General features: G+C 35.6%; 1 protein-coding gene across 1 annotated transcript; it reads right to left on the bottom strand.

The window, feature by feature from the left end:
* Positions 1-1166: 1166 nt before the first annotated feature.
* LOC145053363 (nuclear transcription factor Y subunit C-3-like) lies at positions 1167-5265 on the bottom strand. Its single transcript, XM_079001403.1, has 4 exons — positions 5116-5265; positions 4954-5035; positions 2677-3475; positions 1167-1433 (listed from the first exon to the last, which is right to left on the bottom strand). The coding sequence occupies exon 3, from the start codon at positions 3462-3464 to the stop codon at positions 2688-2690; it is 777 nt and encodes a 258-aa protein (XP_078857529.1). The 5' UTR covers positions 3465-3475; positions 4954-5035; positions 5116-5265; the 3' UTR covers positions 1167-1433; positions 2677-2687.
* Between the last annotated feature and the right edge of the window lie 11925 nt (positions 5266-17190).

The raw sequence follows: 17190 nt of genomic DNA on the forward strand, positions 1-17190 counted from the left end.
TGTTTTTTAGTTGATCATGCTATGGCGAAAAAATCTTGTCGACAAAAATCATGGAATCAATGTATAAAACTATACATGAGCAAAATATTTTAGCATGAAAATACGTGGAGTGAGTTGGTGTAATGAAATGAAATCTACTAATCTAGCGATTGTAAGTATAGTAAGATTCAGGGGAGTTTGCGTGATTTTGATATTATTAAAAAAGAGTTGTAATAATTGGTGAAAAAGTAATAAAGTTTGATAGAAATAATAGTTTTTAATAAATTAGAAAACGGTAATCACTGTTTCATGTTTGAATTCTAAAAATGGTGTTGTGTTAATACTTACTAATTTTGGATCCGACCATGTCACATAGATGTTATTGTACTATAAATATTTAAGTCTTTGATCAAATTAGGAATACTAACAATACAGTTGTCTTAAAATTAAAATAAATAACAGTTTAAATAAAACAATTAAATCAACCAACTCAAATTAATAAAATTAAAACAATGATTTTTATGTAGAAAAGTCTTGTTGGAAATTTTTTTGATAAAGTCTTTAAAGAAATTAACTAAAAAGTCATGGTTATTTAATATTTTGTCAGATTAACGAAAAATTATTTTCTTTTAAAATGAAACAGAAGATTATTCAAGTTTCTTAATGAGATTTTTCTAATAAAAAAAAGAATTTAAGGTTTTTTTAAATCAGTAATCTGAATTAGAGCTAAGAATTGGACCATTCGGATTCTTGAGATTAATCATGCCTGATTATTTTATGGAGAAAAAAGGGTTACAAAAGCTGAAATTTTCATTAAGGTTAATTTTTTGTACCTATTTTGTAGCGTTTTATCATTTCTAGCTCATACACTTTCAATACAAGTTATAGTTAAAGTAGCATAATTTTAAATAAAATTGGTCATTTTGCAATTAAATAAAGGTTTTATTTTTTCGTCTTCAATATTAGATTAAACCTTATAAACTTTTATCTTATTACCAATTTTTTTTTTTTTTAACTAAATTGATTATCGAAGGAGACACTGATAAATCAATAACCATTTGATACATCCTCTAAATGACCACTTAACAAATCAAAATCCTATGAACAGTTAAAAAAAAACCTACCTTCTCTAAACCATTAAGAGATTTGAATCATTCAGCTTACATGCATCAATGGAGAAAGCAACATTCCTCTTGCAATGGCCATGAGTTTTGAGATTTCAAGAACCTAATCCTTCTTAAAACAAAGAGTAGTATCATTTAAGGACAAGTAGACAAACATGCACACATAACATAGTTTTTTAAGTTATATTTTGACTACTACTACTACAAACATTACTACCATTACCATTGCATTCTTCCTAATAACCATTACCACATGAGAAAATTTAACAGATAAGATATCAACTCTTCTTCCTTCATCTACACCCACCATCTTCAGGGTCTCTTTCTTCACTGCAATTACAATTATAAATCATTAAATCTTTTTTTTTTTTACATTTACATGCTAATTAAACAATGGATATATCATTTATAAATATCGGTTTAGTGGTTAAATCAAGAAAATGGTAAACCTTGATATGTAATTATATATTTGAAATACATACACGCAAAATAATATTCTTAAATCATGTAATAAGCATCATATTCCAAAACGATAGCATTGAACACATTATCGTTAATGTAACTTGTTTAGCTAATACCTGTTTCATTAATACTTTTATTAATATTATAGTACATTTTTACTTTTTCAAGCTTTCAAACTTTAGCCACAACACTTTTTTATATTATCAGGTTTGGTCCTTATATAGAAAATTACAAAAAATGGTCCTATTCCCTCTAATTTACAGAAAGGTCCATGTGTTAAAAAATTACAAAAATGGTCCCTACTCCCTGTAACTTACAGAAAAAGTGTTATTTATAGAAACAGTCCAAGTGTTTAAAAAAATACAAAAATGGTCCCTATTCCTGGAAATTTACAGAAAAGGTCCATGTGTTAAAAATATACAAAAATGGTCCCTACTCCCTGTAATTTACACCAAAAGTCCCTATGCAGATTTTATTTATAGAAAAAGTCCATGTGTTTAACAAAAACACAATTACGGTCCCTGCCTAATAGAAAACTTACAGATTACCAGGTTTGGTTCCTGTAGAAAATAAATTACAAAAACATTCCCTATAATTTACAGAAAAGGTCTCTATGCAGATTTGTTTTTTGCAGAAACAGTCCATGTATAGTTTTGTAATACAAAAATGGTCCCTGCCTAATAGAAAATTTACAGATTACCAGATTTGGTCCCTGTAGAAAATAAACTACAAAATAATTCCCTGTAATTTACATAAAAGATCCCTATGCAGATTTTTTTTACAGAAGCAGTCCATGTATAGTTTTGTAATAGAAATAACTAGAGTGATATTACTATTACCCCATATAATCTGTAAATTTTCTATTAGGCAGGGACCATTTTTGTAACTTCTATAACAAAACTATACTTCAAACTTTTTTCCTTACTAATCACTTTTTTCTTATCAAGACAATACGCTTTAAATATTCTAACAAATTATAGCAGTGAAATGAAAAGTGAAAAGTGCTTGTATTCTAATTTTGTAAAAGTTTCAAATTAAAATATATTCTAAATTTCCAATAAAAATAAACAAAAGTACATTGGTATTATGAATTTATGATATGATCCAATACCTGTGTTCAATTCAAGCATCTTCTGGAGGCTCCTGTTGTTGCTGTTGAGGCCACATAGGCTGAGCCATATAAGGCCTAGGCTGCTGTCCATACATCGCCTGAGGATCCACCGGCTTCCCCATATACATCCCTGAACCACCAACCTGTGGTGGCGGCATATAGTAATACGGTAGACCCTCAGTGGGCCCCCCAACCGGAAGTGGCCCACCTCTAGGAATAGTAGAAGCAATCACCTCATCTTTCAAATCCTCACGTGGAACAATATCAACCAAAAAGTCAAAAATATCAGTTCGTGTAATAGCAGCAGCAATATCATTCTTCTGAAGTGTCCTCCTTTTATTCTCTTCAGTATGATTCCATGACCTTAAAGTCAACTCAAGAATGAACATCTCACAAGCACGTGCAAAAATCACAGGTGCTTCTGCAGATATCATGCGAACATCTTCATCTGCTTTCATGATTTTCTTGATTCGGGCTAAAGGAAGAGAGTGGTTTTTGAAATCGGTTGTTTGTTCGATTTCTTGGTATTGATTTGCCCAAAAGTTTTGGAGTTGTTGGTGGAGTTGTTGTTGTTGTTGTTGATGGATGTGTTGGTAGGCGAGTTGTTGTTGGGCAAGTTGGGCAGGGGGGGAAGGGAGACCCGAGGTTTGGGAGGGCTGCCCGGGGGCAGGGGGGACAATGCCCATCATTTGGTTTGGAGGTGGGTATGGGGGCATGGTGTAGGGCATTTGGGCAGAGGTGTTCACTGTGTTCATCCCTTGGGCCTGCCCGTGGCCTTGTTGATCCATTTTCGGAATACCTTGAGGGTAGAAAAGTAATTTTCATTGATTAGAAGAATGGGGTAGAAAAGTAATTTTGATTGATTAGAAGAATGGAATTGTTTGGATACTAAAAGTATATATGGAAAAGGAATGATATATGAGAAAAGTAAATTTGCCCTTGTTATTTATTCCTTCAATTTCCCCAACTGTGGCGACATTTTTTAAAAGAGCTTTTAAACATCAGTTATACAGATAATAATTTACTCGATTGGGTCAAATGGGTTTTTTTTCCTTTAATGTTTCAATATAATGTTATAAATGTTGGACAAAATTTGCCTCTTATAGAATGTGGAAAAGAGTATTTATTAGGTTTTTGTATTGCCAGAAGTCAAGGTATAAATATAATCAACCTTTAGGGCTTAGTATGATCGAATTGTTACAAAAAAATCAACATTTGTAGGTAAGCATGATATATTTATGATGAAGAAATTAAGAGGTGTAAAATCAAAAACAGGAAACCCCAGACATACACACCTGAAATTCATTTTTTTTGTTTTTCCATCTTTGAAATGAACAGTCATGGTGGGTAGAGTAAAGCTAATATAACTTTGGTAATCTCCCTTTGAGAAATATTAAGATTTGAAGGATGCTAAAACTTAGAAAAATTTTGTTATAAAGAAAGCTTTCATTTAGTGAGTATTGAGTAGCGATCTTAAAGTTACATTTATGAAAAAAAAAAAAGTGTTTTGATCAACAAAAAGTCACTTTATGAAATCAAAGATCAAGAATCCCTATCAAATATGAAGATCTAACAACACAAAACTAAAAACTATCAAATTGAAATCAAATGCAAGGTAACTTCAATCATTTTTTTAGTTTATGTACCTTAAAACCAAACCCTTACCTATTTAAAATGAGAGCTGACACAAAATAGAAAAAGAAGCAGCACCTTAGAAGCAATTCTAACAAAAAATAACAATGGAAAAACTCATGCTTGTATAAATGCTCTAAAACTGTGATGTTCGCTATACTAAGCTCTCCTTGTTGTAATGGCATGTCTAGGAGTACATGATCAACAAAAGACACCACTGTACTTTCACCCTTTAAACAGAGTAATCCCATCAACAAAAATAGGTATAATCAAAGACAATAGGAAATGGAAAAACAGAGTAATTCCATCAGAAAAGTAAGTTCTTTTAGTAACAAATCGGATGAAGTTTGTACTTTCCGTTTTTAATACGATTAACCTAGGTAAAGAATGAATGGCATATTAAAGAGTGAAATGAAGAAAAATTTTATAGAAACAAATACAGAATGATCTATACCTAATTTGTCTAGTAACTAATTTTGGTATCTATACCACATACCAGCAGCACTCTTTAACCTTTGAGGCTACAAAATTGAAATATGCCTCTTGACCAGTATAATATTTATAAAAACATACATGACGATAAAAAAAAGGCACATGTTCATCACATATCACGCTCAGACGCAAATGATAAAAACTATTACATACCTCGTGTTCTATTTAGTTGCTTCAAGCTACTCGGATCAAACCCTAAAAAAGCTAATCCAGTGGACGAAATTCAGAGAAAATTCTGAAAACAAGAGCAGATCGAGTTGAATTAGAAAACTTTCCTGTGATGAATTGAATAACTTAACGAAATAGAGATCAAACCTCGTGTCTGATATTTAATTCGTAGCGAAGTATGAGAGAGATGGATCAGCTAGGGTTTGGAAGTGGGACAGCGAACTTGATCGAAAAAGGAAGTGAGTAATGACGCAAATACCTAATACGCTCTCTGACCGTATTTATAGACCGGAAAAAACGCATTAGAAAAAGGAAAAAGAAGAAAAACATTAGTTAAAAATGTCTCATTGCTTCGTTAATACAATCGTTTGATTTGTTGTACAACTAAACAAATTAAATTTATTTAAAGTTAATGTTATTTTTGATTTATTTTTTTTAAACAACTTTGTTTTCTATAGTTTTTCCAAAAAAAAGATACGAAAAAAGATAAACTTTTTTCGGTACCAACCAATTTTCTACGGTTTTTCAAAAAAATTTGTAATTTGTAATCATCATCTTCATAGCCCCGCAGAAAATAGGTTTCGAGCAAAAAAAAATTGCTTAAAAACGTCGTTTTGAGTCTTTTCTCGCTATGAACCAATTTCTTAGTGGAGCTTTCGAAATTCAAAAGATACATGAAGTAGCTTTTGGATTTGGAGCGTTTTGTTTAAATTAAACGTTAGAAGCTTGTAGTGTCAAATAAGACTTTTTGTTCATAATGGAGCGTTTCGTCAAACGCTAGAAGCTAAAAACTCTCAAACACTACTAAACGCTCTGTGTCGAACACGCCTAAGACCGATCAAAACAACATCCTTTTGAGCATTTCTCAATTTCGAACCTCATTATAAGTTGGGACTACAAAATAAGAAGGAAACTAAAAAATGCTCAAAATAACAATTTTCTTCTCGTAAAATGCTCCTTTGTGAAATATTAAGTAATTTAATTAACAAAAAAATATAAACTTAACTCCTATTTTTATTGTGAGTTTCTAGATGGGAATAGAAAGTTACCGAGAAATACTCAAACTGAACCGTAAAATATTATTAAAAAAAAAAGACCAAATTGCAAAAATAGTCTGTGTGTTTAGTCGAAAATTGTCACTTTGGTATAAAAAGTTTTAGACTGACATTATTCATCCAAATTGAAAACTTTATTGAGGTTTTGGTCCAAAGTTTTTTGAAAATCCTTAAAATGACAATTATACATTTACTTTTATCTTTTTCTTTTTCTTTTTTCATTTATGTATTTATAAGAAAATCAAAAATAAAAATCTTACATCCCTCTTACTATCCTACAAGACCACCATTTCTTTAACATATTTTCCTTCTTTATCCCTTTATCTCCTCCCAACAACACTACTACCTATCGGAAAAATCAAAACGCTGACACCAGCAAACATGACGGAAATCAAAACACCGACACCACCACCACCTGTCAAACATTTAGAACGCAACTACAACCACCATCCTCACACCATATTTTCGTCGTCAGATGCATTAAAACCCTAGAGCAACTGAAGGCATCAAAACCATAAGGTCGTTATCATTTGTAACGTAGTGTAACCTTTATTGTCGTCGTTATTTTGTTCAGATGATCTTCTGATAGAGGGAGAGAGGCATCGTTGTCAGATCTAGAACATCACCGACTACCTTCAAAAACCACAATTCGTCGGCGCTACTAGGGTTATCAGAGTCGTTACCGATTTCTTTTGAATATATTGTCACAAATTTGGTTGTTGTCATTGTCGTAGATCTAGAAGATCGTTGTCGACTTCGCAGATCCGGAACGTCGTCGTTGAGATCTCTAGTAACTTCGTCGACATTGCCATTCGTCATCTTTGGTAGTGGAACCCCAAGATTGTAACTCCTGTGTTTCTAGGCTAGGCACTAATGATGATGTAATAATCTAGACCAACCATTGTAGCTTGTTTTGAAATAATAAATATGTATTATTTGAATATTATGTGTTTATACTTAATTATTATGATTTAATTAGTTAATGATAAAAAATAAGCGTCAAAAATAAATATTAGATAAAGTCGATATCTATGAAGAAAGTTGTAGTGGTTGAAATAAGGATTCCAGAGATATAAAGAATATTGAAATCCGAGTTATAACAAAGAAGTTATGACATGTCGAAGTTTCGCGACAGAACCGGCATGGCGATGTGTAACGTAAAAAGTGAATTTATGGTAACGTGCTAGCCTTAGCGATCTAAATAAAAGTCGCAGTATTCGTTAAACCATAAATTTTCATAAAAAGAATATCCAAATCTGACTTCGTATGAGGATGTTATGATTTTTCTAAGTTTTAGCTTAACAGTAGACAGCTAAAAACTCGAATTTTAGATCGAATGATTTTTAGCCGACACAACCTAAATAAGAATCGAAGGTCTCGTCAATAGTAGTACAACGGTAAAAATACATACGAAAACGGACATCGGATGAAGAAGTTATGAATTTTTAACGGATTTTCCTGTCCCGGTCTGTTAAAAATAATAATATTAAAAATAAAATCAAAATTAGCCGACGGAGTCTAAACGAACGTTGTAGAGTATAATCTCGCCTACGCGTGCATATAAAGAACATCGAAAAACTGAGCTATTATGTGAAAGTTATAAAATTTTGAAGTTTGGGGCACAAAAACCAAGAAAATTCGCTTGCATGGCTCGGAATCAGCCACGTCACCCCATTTCGCATGCCCACCCTATGTCTGACGCGTGTCACATCCTTCTCGAGTCCGAAGCTCGTTCCAACCAGTTGCTGACGTGTGTTGCTTTGGTGGCGAGCCCTTGCATCCGACACATGGCCCCTTGTATGCGAGCCACGTGCTCCCTCCTCTCCAGCTGTCCGATGTGTGCCCCTATCTCCTTCCTCCGGGTCCGAGCCTCGCAACTATATATAGAGGGTGCGAACCCTCTCGGCTAATGTTACAATTTTTCACATTTTTCACCCCTAAACCCTCTTTTAAGCTATTCTACAAACCCCGAAGCCCAGTGATCATACCTAACACCCGAAGAACGTTCTGAAGTGTCCGAAGACCCCGAGAAATTTATCTTTTCGGTTTGAAGCTCAACCTTCGCAAGACCCGTTTTTTTCATTAAAGCTCCTGGTTTCATTGGAAACGATCGTTTTAAGAAACGAAGTGCTGCCCAATTATCGTTAAATCAAGTGAGTGTGTAGTCACTTTCACCTTACACATAGATATGAATTATTTTCTATAAAATATGTGTTATGTGTATATATATTGATTGTTTATTTGAGATGAATGTTGAATGGATGTTTCATACAAGTTTTAAACTGTATATGTATTTTTATCTACAAATATGTTGGGTAAAACAAGGGTAGATGAAATAGTTGATGGGTGTTAAAATTATGAGAGGTCTCGATGTTGGTGTTGTTGTAGTCATCTAGCGGAGTATAGATGACGACCACAGACCTTTCTAGACAGTCCAATGGAACGCTAGCAGGCTCGCAACCTGTAGGTGTTGGTGAACTATATGTTCGTTGGTGTACTCCATCCCCCCCCCCCCCCCCATGGTTGTCTTACGGAAATCTATGGCTGAGGAATCCCCTTAGTAGTAAAGTCCATCCCGATGATGATCCTTAGGCTAGGTCCCTTATGATAGGTGTTTAGGGACGTAAAGTGAGGATAACGGGAACGGGTAATCAGGGTTATTGTTGGTTGATGAAAGTAATAAATTTATTGTTGGTCGATGAAATTAATAAATTTATTATTATTTGTGGGTTGAAAACCCTATATGCTCACCAGGCTCCCAAATCTGACCCACTCAGTTTTCTGTATTACAGATAGTGGACCCCCAAGCATAGTTGGATGATGACAAGTGATTTTTGGATTATAGGCCGGTAGTTGTAAATAATTGTTGTAAGGCTTATAATATACTGTTTATGCTTTTGGTCTGTATCGGAACATGACATCCCGAGGTTTTGTTATATAATGAAAATACATTTCTTTAAGAAACGCTTTGATAAATTTATCATATTTTGTTTTGGGGACAAATTCCGCAACATCTTTTGGAAGACTACTCTGATTTTATTTTAAAAGCATAAACTAAGTAGGTCTTTTCTGGCCGATAAAAATGGGGATGTCACAAAGATCTCCAGGAAAACGACAATGAGCTGCAAAGTCGACTTCATATTTCTCGTTCTCTAAAGACAACGTTGAGCTATGAGCTAAAGAAACCCCCCCCCCCCCCCCCAACGATTCTCAACAAATCTCTAAGGCGGTACAGAAATGGATGGCACCAACAAAGTCAGCGTTGGAAAAAACTAGGGTTTTCCTGTCGGAGATTTTCCAGGAGGTGGTGGTTGTGGTGTTAAACTATGGCGGTGGTGGTGGTGTTAACTTGTGGTGGTGGAGTTCGTATTTTCTAGTTGTGGTGGTGTTCATATTTTTCAACAGTGGTGGTGTTTATATTTTTCGATGGCGGGTATTATATTGAAGATAGATAGATAGATAGATAGAGAGAGAGAGAGAGAGAAAGAAAGAGAGAGAGACAGAGATAGAGAGAGAGAGAGACAGAGAGGGGGAGCATGAAGATGGGGTGAGGTGGGGTAGGTTTATATTTTTTTTCTTTCTTTTTTTTGTTTAATTTTTAATCAAGAAACTAAAAAATTAATAAAAAATGAGAAAAAATTTACCAAGGGAAAACTTGCCATTTTATACATTTTCAAAATATTTTGGACCAAAACCGCAATAAACAACTAATTTTGGAACAATGATGCTAGTCCAAAACTTTTTGGACCAAAGTGATCATTTTCAGCTAAATACATGGACCATTTTTACAGTTTAATCATTTAAAAAATAAAAGAAATTAACTATAAAGTCTAACACGCATTTCAGTAATGTGGATTCTCTTATAAATTTCAACATTAGAATTAGGTGTTATGAATTATTACTGTATTTTGTTTTATTTTCTCAATTAATATTTCACAATTCACATGCCATCGAAAATTTTTCACAAGGAAATGTGAAAGAAACCGATAAATGCTCAAAATGACATTGTTTTGAGTATTTTTCGGTCCCTTGATGAACAAAAGAATGTAGATTACAGAACGAGGAAGTAAAGGCTCACAAAATAGACAGTAAGCAAAAGCTTTCGCATGGTTACTAAGAAAAAGACAAGAGAACTAGGATATGCTCAAAATGATATCATTTTGAACATTTTGTAGTTCTAAGCTCGAATCTCATTTCCAATAAGTAGCCAGGTCGACCCATAGGCCAAAGAAAGTTGGGCGGCCACCCCATCCAAAATTCCTAAAAACCTATGGTTAGGAGTTGTTAGTATAGGTATATTGAAATCCAATTTTTTAGCGTGCTTTATTAAAAATTGTCCATAATTTAAACCAAGCGCCATATAAAGGAGGGAGACAGGAACTAGCAGGTGTGATTTCCAAATGTATCAATTTTTCACATGCCATGGTTGTTTCCACTTCTCTAAGCGACCAAATATGTCCTACCCATGTAACATCCATAAAAAAATCATGAAAAATTTAAACTTTTAAAGCCAACCCAAAATCATAAATTGTTTACACATAAATTTCAAAAGATGTTCAATATCAGTCCCAAAATCATAATTCAAAACACGAGGATGTGTACAGTCACGCATTCATCTTCCCACGACCATCTGGAGTACCTGAAACATAACCCAAAACTGTAAGCCCAAAGCTTAGTGATATCCCCCAAAGTACCAATACATAAAAAGATAACAAATACAATTAACAACATACTATGGGTCCAATTAACTATCGGGTTAGAATACCCCAGTCTCCTCAACCATCGGGTTGAAATGTCAACATACTATGGGTCCAATCAAACATCGGGTTGAAATGCCAACATATTATGGGTCCAATCAACCATCGGGTTGGATTACCCCAGGCCCCTCAACCATCGGGTTAGAATGCCAATACACTATAGGCCCAATCACCGTCAAGATGGAATACCCTCAGGCCCATTCAACCATCGGGTTGGTATGCCTCGGAGTGTTGGCTTATGCACAAAGCAGTGAAGCCTCAACCACCGACCAAACATGTGCACATATAATAGGTATTCATATAACAGTCTACAACTAGTCAAACAGATCTATAGATCACTAAGCATAACATCATCGTATACAACAAGATACTGATCTAACAGATCACTACAGTACAATAACATGCATAACATGATATTGAATCCAAAGGGCCGACATTGGTGCCTTTGACCCACAAGTACATTGAGGAAAAATCACCTCGAACTGGACAAAAGTTGATGAGGTCTCGTCTCCGAATCTCAGCTCTAAACAACACCTATCCCAACCAAATGACCAATCTCAATTAAAATCCTAAAATACACAAAATACCCTTAAGGTCAGACTTGGTCAAACTTGGTTAAGTCCATGATTCACTGGTCATGTCGCGACCTCTAAGGGTCATGGCGTGACCCAATAAGTCCCCAATAGGCCAGGATTTCCATCCTCACGTCATGACATCCAAGAACTCACGTCGTGAGGACGTCCCTGAACATAATTTCTTAATGAAGTTCTTAATCCTTTTGCCAACTGCCAAGTAACCAAATCTTCCCTATGGTCTTAACCACTCCAGAGCTTCATAAAAATCATGGATTTTTGGACATGCATGTCCAATGCATGCCCTAACACTACAAAAGTGCAAAATGGGAAAATAATACCAAATCTTCATGCAAGAGTCATAAAACTCCACCAAAATCCTGATCTAGAACTTATAATGCTCAAGAGACACTAGAGGTCCATTAATTTGCTAACTTTATGGATTCCAACCACTATATCATCATGGGAAGGAAGGATTTAAGCATAAAAACCTAGATCTAAGCTTGTAGACTCATGTGACAACCCGAAACCCTAATAGCCAACCACTTCGTATCATAAGTCAATGTCATCATTTCTTATTTTTAAGAAATTTAAAGTTCGTTTGATTATTTTAATATTATTTTTAAACGAACGGGTGAAAGAAAGTGTCGTCTCGGGTTTTGAATTTTAGAAACCGCAAACACCTCGCGTCTTAGAAATTCATGACCAAACTTTTATTTTTGGGTTGAAAATTCACCCAAAAACTGTAAACTCATACCTATGTATGAGTTTACTCCCCAAAAGTTAGTTATTCGTGTTTACTCCCCAAGTTCACAAAAGAGTAAACTCCAAGAACTCTTTCAAGTGTCATCCTAGATTTAATTCCAAATCTTCAAAGTTGTAAGTGTTCTAACCATTTCAAGTTAGTAAAACACTTAATCTAGTGTTTTTACATCTATTCATCCAATCATTTATGTATTTTTTTTCTAGATTTCCAAAACACCAAGAACACACACTAAGTGTTCTTGGCCTATTAGTGCAAATCAAGCCTCCTAATAGTAAGTACTTCCATCCTTGAGTGTTATTAAGCTAGTATTACATTTAAACATCAAGAAAATATGTCAAGAACACAAGGTTAGAGGTGTTCACGGTCCAAGAATGTTCTTGGGCCGTAAACACCATAAATGGCACCAAAGTGTGCCTAAGTCCCTTGTTTAGCCCTAGTTTGATGTTTAAAACTTACCTTGACATGTTTAAACCTTCCTTTATTGTGTTTAAGCCTTGAAAAACATCAAATACCCACATTTATAGGTGTTTACGGTTTGGGGATCTCCCAAAACCGTAAACACCCTAAAGTATGTTTAAATGGGTCATTTTCCTTCCTTAGGCTTAGAAACTAGCTTATACACTTACCTAATTGAGTTAAGGGCTTGAAAACATAACAATACCCTTCTCCATGAGGGTTTATGGTAGTAAACCCAAAGGAAAAAGTCAAAGAGGCCGTAAACTCCTCCAAGGAGTGTTCTTGAGGTCCTAGTCCCTTCCAAAGGCCAAACCACTTAGTACAATTGGTTCAAAAGGCTTGCTAAACCACAAAACAACACCTAGTCATTAGGACTAGAGTTTACGACCGTAAACTCTAGAGTTTACTGCCGTAAACTCTTTGAGTCATGACCATCAAAACCGTATACCCCAAGGGAGTTTACCCTTGGACTCCAAACACACTAGTTTTGCCCTACCAACACTCGGATACAACCCTTGTGATCTTCAACACTTAAATCAAAGTGTTTTCATGTTCTAGGGTGTTCCAACTTAATTTATTAGTTACAAATTGGCTAATTAAGTTATATATATGTTCATTGTATGATAACTAGGCTCGTGCGTGTGTACAAGTCTTCATTTGTCACCTAGCACCGTACCCGACACTTCAATCCAATCCACTCACCACAAGTGAGTTCATACCCCTTAATCATTGTTTTAACTATTTTTAAATGTTTTATGGGGGGATACAAGTAGAATCATGCTAGTTATTATATCAATCACTTGTGATTAATAAACAACATTCAAATGATTGGCTACTCATTAGCCGTTTTACCAAACAATTTCCTTCAAATGTTTATCGTAAACACTTATTATGTTTAAAACTCCTTATTAAACTGTACATTTTACTCTGTATGTTCCATTCAAACTCATTTACAATTGTTTTTCAAACAAATGTTTCCTTATACTTAAATTGTTTTATCAAACCCATGCTTCCAAACCGTATTATAGATTGACATCAAGTCGATCTTTTCTTAGATAATAATTATGTTCAAAGGTTTTACAAAACTTATTTTATGCTTTTATATTATAAATTGCATGCCTATATATGTATAGTTATATAAGAAATGCTGAAAGGACTTAGGAAGGCTATCCACCCTGTTTCCTTTTCCTCGATTTGGATGTGGTCTGGTGGGATATCGGGTACCCGTCCGAAGGTCGTTTAAATATTAGTTATATATCATGTGTACATATATAATCATAAAGGTCCTTCCAGTTCATCCAATGCCCTTGGGTAGCAAGGGTATACATTCATGTCCATCCATACTAGTTAGATTACTAGTAAACTACCATATGGGTAGTTTAGGAAGATACTAGAACTATTACTAGAACGCGATGTCATACAATGAGTCGTTTCATTCATGAATCAATACTTGCTAGATAGAGAGCACATACATTACCGCTAGAACATTTCAGTACATTACTATACTTGCTAGATAGAGAGCACATACATTACAGCTAGAACATTACAGTACATTACTATACTTGCTAGATAGAGAGAGAACACACATTACAGCTTGCACACGTAGAACAATTCAGTACATTACATATACATAAATACGTTGACACAATTGTGATCCTGTATCGGAGCATGACTTTAATGTCATGGCCCGAGTTGTAGCCAGAGTCTCTTGAAGGGAGAGCGTGAGTTTGCGTATAGATCTATACCGGATTGACTATCCTACACCTTGCTGCTAGCTACAGTCGGACCTGCAGGTCTGCGGGTGCCAAACGTCATTTCTTTTTACGACCATACCTTTTTCGTTGTTACCAGTCGATAGTATGGTACAATTAATCACATGATACCTTAATATAAATCCGGTTTAAGGTAGTTAGTACAACAGTAGTTCCTATAATACAACACTATAGTACTACAATTTCGCCTTTACATATATTTAGTGATCATTTCACTTAAACATTAAATGTACAAACTATATTTTGTTAATGATAGTTACGCTTGGGAAAATTACACACTTTTACATGAAACGAACATTTAGAACAGTTAAGTCTTGGTAGAAGACTACATTGAGAACAGTTAGGTCTTGGTAGAAGACACCCTTATATAATAGTAGGAATCATAGGGATTTCTAGGGGTTTTCAAACGTTTACAATTGTTTTACAAACATTTTTATACCTACAGTTCATATACATTTTTATACTTACAATTCATATACATACAAATTCTTACATATAAATTAAGACACTAAAATACTTATGATCTCACCAGCTTTAAAGCTGATACTCTCTTTCAAAATAACTTGTATCCTCAGGTCATCAATAGACAGGTACCGATGCAAGGTTCAGGGAAGATGATGCTCGATCAAGACGCATCTTTCATTTTGATTTATGTTTTAGTGTTTATCAAAATTTGACAGAACACACTTGTATAATAATTATATTATTAATGCAATGGATGATGTTGTTGCTTGTTTACTACTTTTCATTGTTGTGATACTGTACATGACGTCCTCCGCCCCAGAACGTTTCCGCCGTTCTTGGTTTTGGGGTGTGACAACTCATAAAGCAAGGAACTTGAAAATCACAAAGGCCCAAAACATGGAAGGATGCTTGATGGGGAAGACTTGAATGAAGAAATGATAGGCTAGATACTCTTATTTCTCTTCTCATTGGCTAAAAATCACCCCAAATAAGCTCAAGGTCAAATATGAGTGCTAGGGTTCCAACAAGAGGTGCAAAAAGGCAATGGGGGCTGAGGGTGGGCTAACCCTAACCATTACTTCCTTTAAATACGGGGCAAAAACCCCAAATTTAGGGTTTCATCCCGGACTAACCTCACATCGTGAGCCAAACATTCTCATGTTGTGAGGCCCAAAATGAAACGCAGTTGCACCAGCCTCCTCACGACATGACATCCATAGACTCACATCGTGAGATGGGTTAAATTTTGAATTTTTTAAACTTAGCAATCCTTCACCTAAAATGACTGTTACAATTCTCTACCACTTGATCTAGACTTTGTCCTCGAAGTCGGTTGCGGTGAATAACTCAGGATGATGCTCACGCATCTCATCATCTGGCTCCCAAGTCCACTCGGAGCTCCTCTGATGCTACCATTATACCTTTACCAAAGGTATCTCCTTGTTGCGCATAACTTTCATCTTCCTATCTAAAATAGCCACTGGTCTCTCAACATAGTTCAGGCGCTCATCAACCTGAATATTGCCCAAGGAAACCACCGCCTTTTCATCCAATACACACTTTCGCAACTACGAAACATGGAAAGTGTTGTGAATCTGACTGAGCTCCTCAAGTAGGTCGAACCTGTATGCAACCTTGCCAACACTCACAATCACCCGAAAAGGACCAATATACCAAGGACCCGACTTCCCCTTCTTCCTGAAGCGCATCACATCTTTCCAGAGTGAGACATTCAGTAATACCATATCACCGACCTAAAACTCAAACTCAGATCAGCGCTGATTGACATAACTCTTCTGCCGAATCTGAACAGTTTCCAGTCTCTGCTTGATCTGCTAAATAAGATCTATGGTCTAAAGGACTACTTTGGTCCTTCCCATAACCATGTGATCAACCTGCCCCCAACAAAACGGGGTACGACGTCTTCGACCATACAAGAGCTTAAAAGGCAGAGTACCAATGTTGGAGTGATAACTGTTTTTGTTGGACAAATCTACAAGAGGTAGGTAAGAATCCCAACTCCCACCAAAATGAATGACACAGACCCACAACATATCCTTAAGGGTCTGAATCATCCGTTCACTTTGGCCATCGTTCTACAGATGATAAGCAGTGTTAAAGTGCAACCTCGTGTCCAGTTCCTCATGAAAGTTCTCCTAGAATCGAGAGGTAAACCGAACATCGCGGTTTGAAACAATAGAGACCAGAAACCCATGGATTGCAATAATCTTGCGAACATACACATCGGCTAACTTCTCAGTCAAAGAACTCTCTTGAATTGTTAAAAAGTGGGCACTCTTGCTCAATCGATCCACAATGACCCATATAACATCATAACCCTTTTCCCATTTCGGCAACTTGGTGATAAAATCCATCGAAATATGCTCCTATTTGCACATGGGAACCTCCATAGGTTGCAGCTTTCCATGCGTCCTCTGATGCTCAACCTTGACCATCCTGCAGGTCATGTATCTCTCAACATACCAAGCTATTTCCCTCTTCATACACGTTTACCAATAGCTCAATCTCAAATCCTGATGTATCTTGGAGGCCTCTGGATGAATAGAAAAAACGAGATTTATGAGCCTCCTCCAACACAATCTACATGATCTCACCAGAAACTGGAACCTAAAACTAACCACACCAGGTCAATAACCCTCGACTATCTATGACGAATCTGTCCATCTCACCTCTGATCCTCTCTTGCTTCCAATTCTCCATCCGAACTCCCTCGGCCAGAGCCTCCCTGATCAATCCTAAAAGCGGGGATCCACTGATATCCTCGTACACATCTCCCTATCCGAAGATCGAACTGATTTGCGGCTTAAAGCATCCGCCACCACAATCGCTTTACCCGGATGGTAAAGGATCTTGTAGTCA

Source organism: Lactuca serriola, chromosome 5 (assembly GCF_051521515.1).
Source record: "Lactuca serriola cultivar US96UC23 chromosome 5, Lser_US96UC23_V15, whole genome shotgun sequence".
Lineage (NCBI taxonomy): Eukaryota > Viridiplantae > Streptophyta > Magnoliopsida > Asterales > Asteraceae > Lactuca > Lactuca serriola.

What these genes read in the sequence shown, in the direction of transcription:
- LOC145053363 (XM_079001403.1), bottom strand. Translation starts at nt 3,464, where the DNA reads ATGGATCAACAAGGCCACGGGCAGGCCCAAGGGATGAACACAGTGAAC.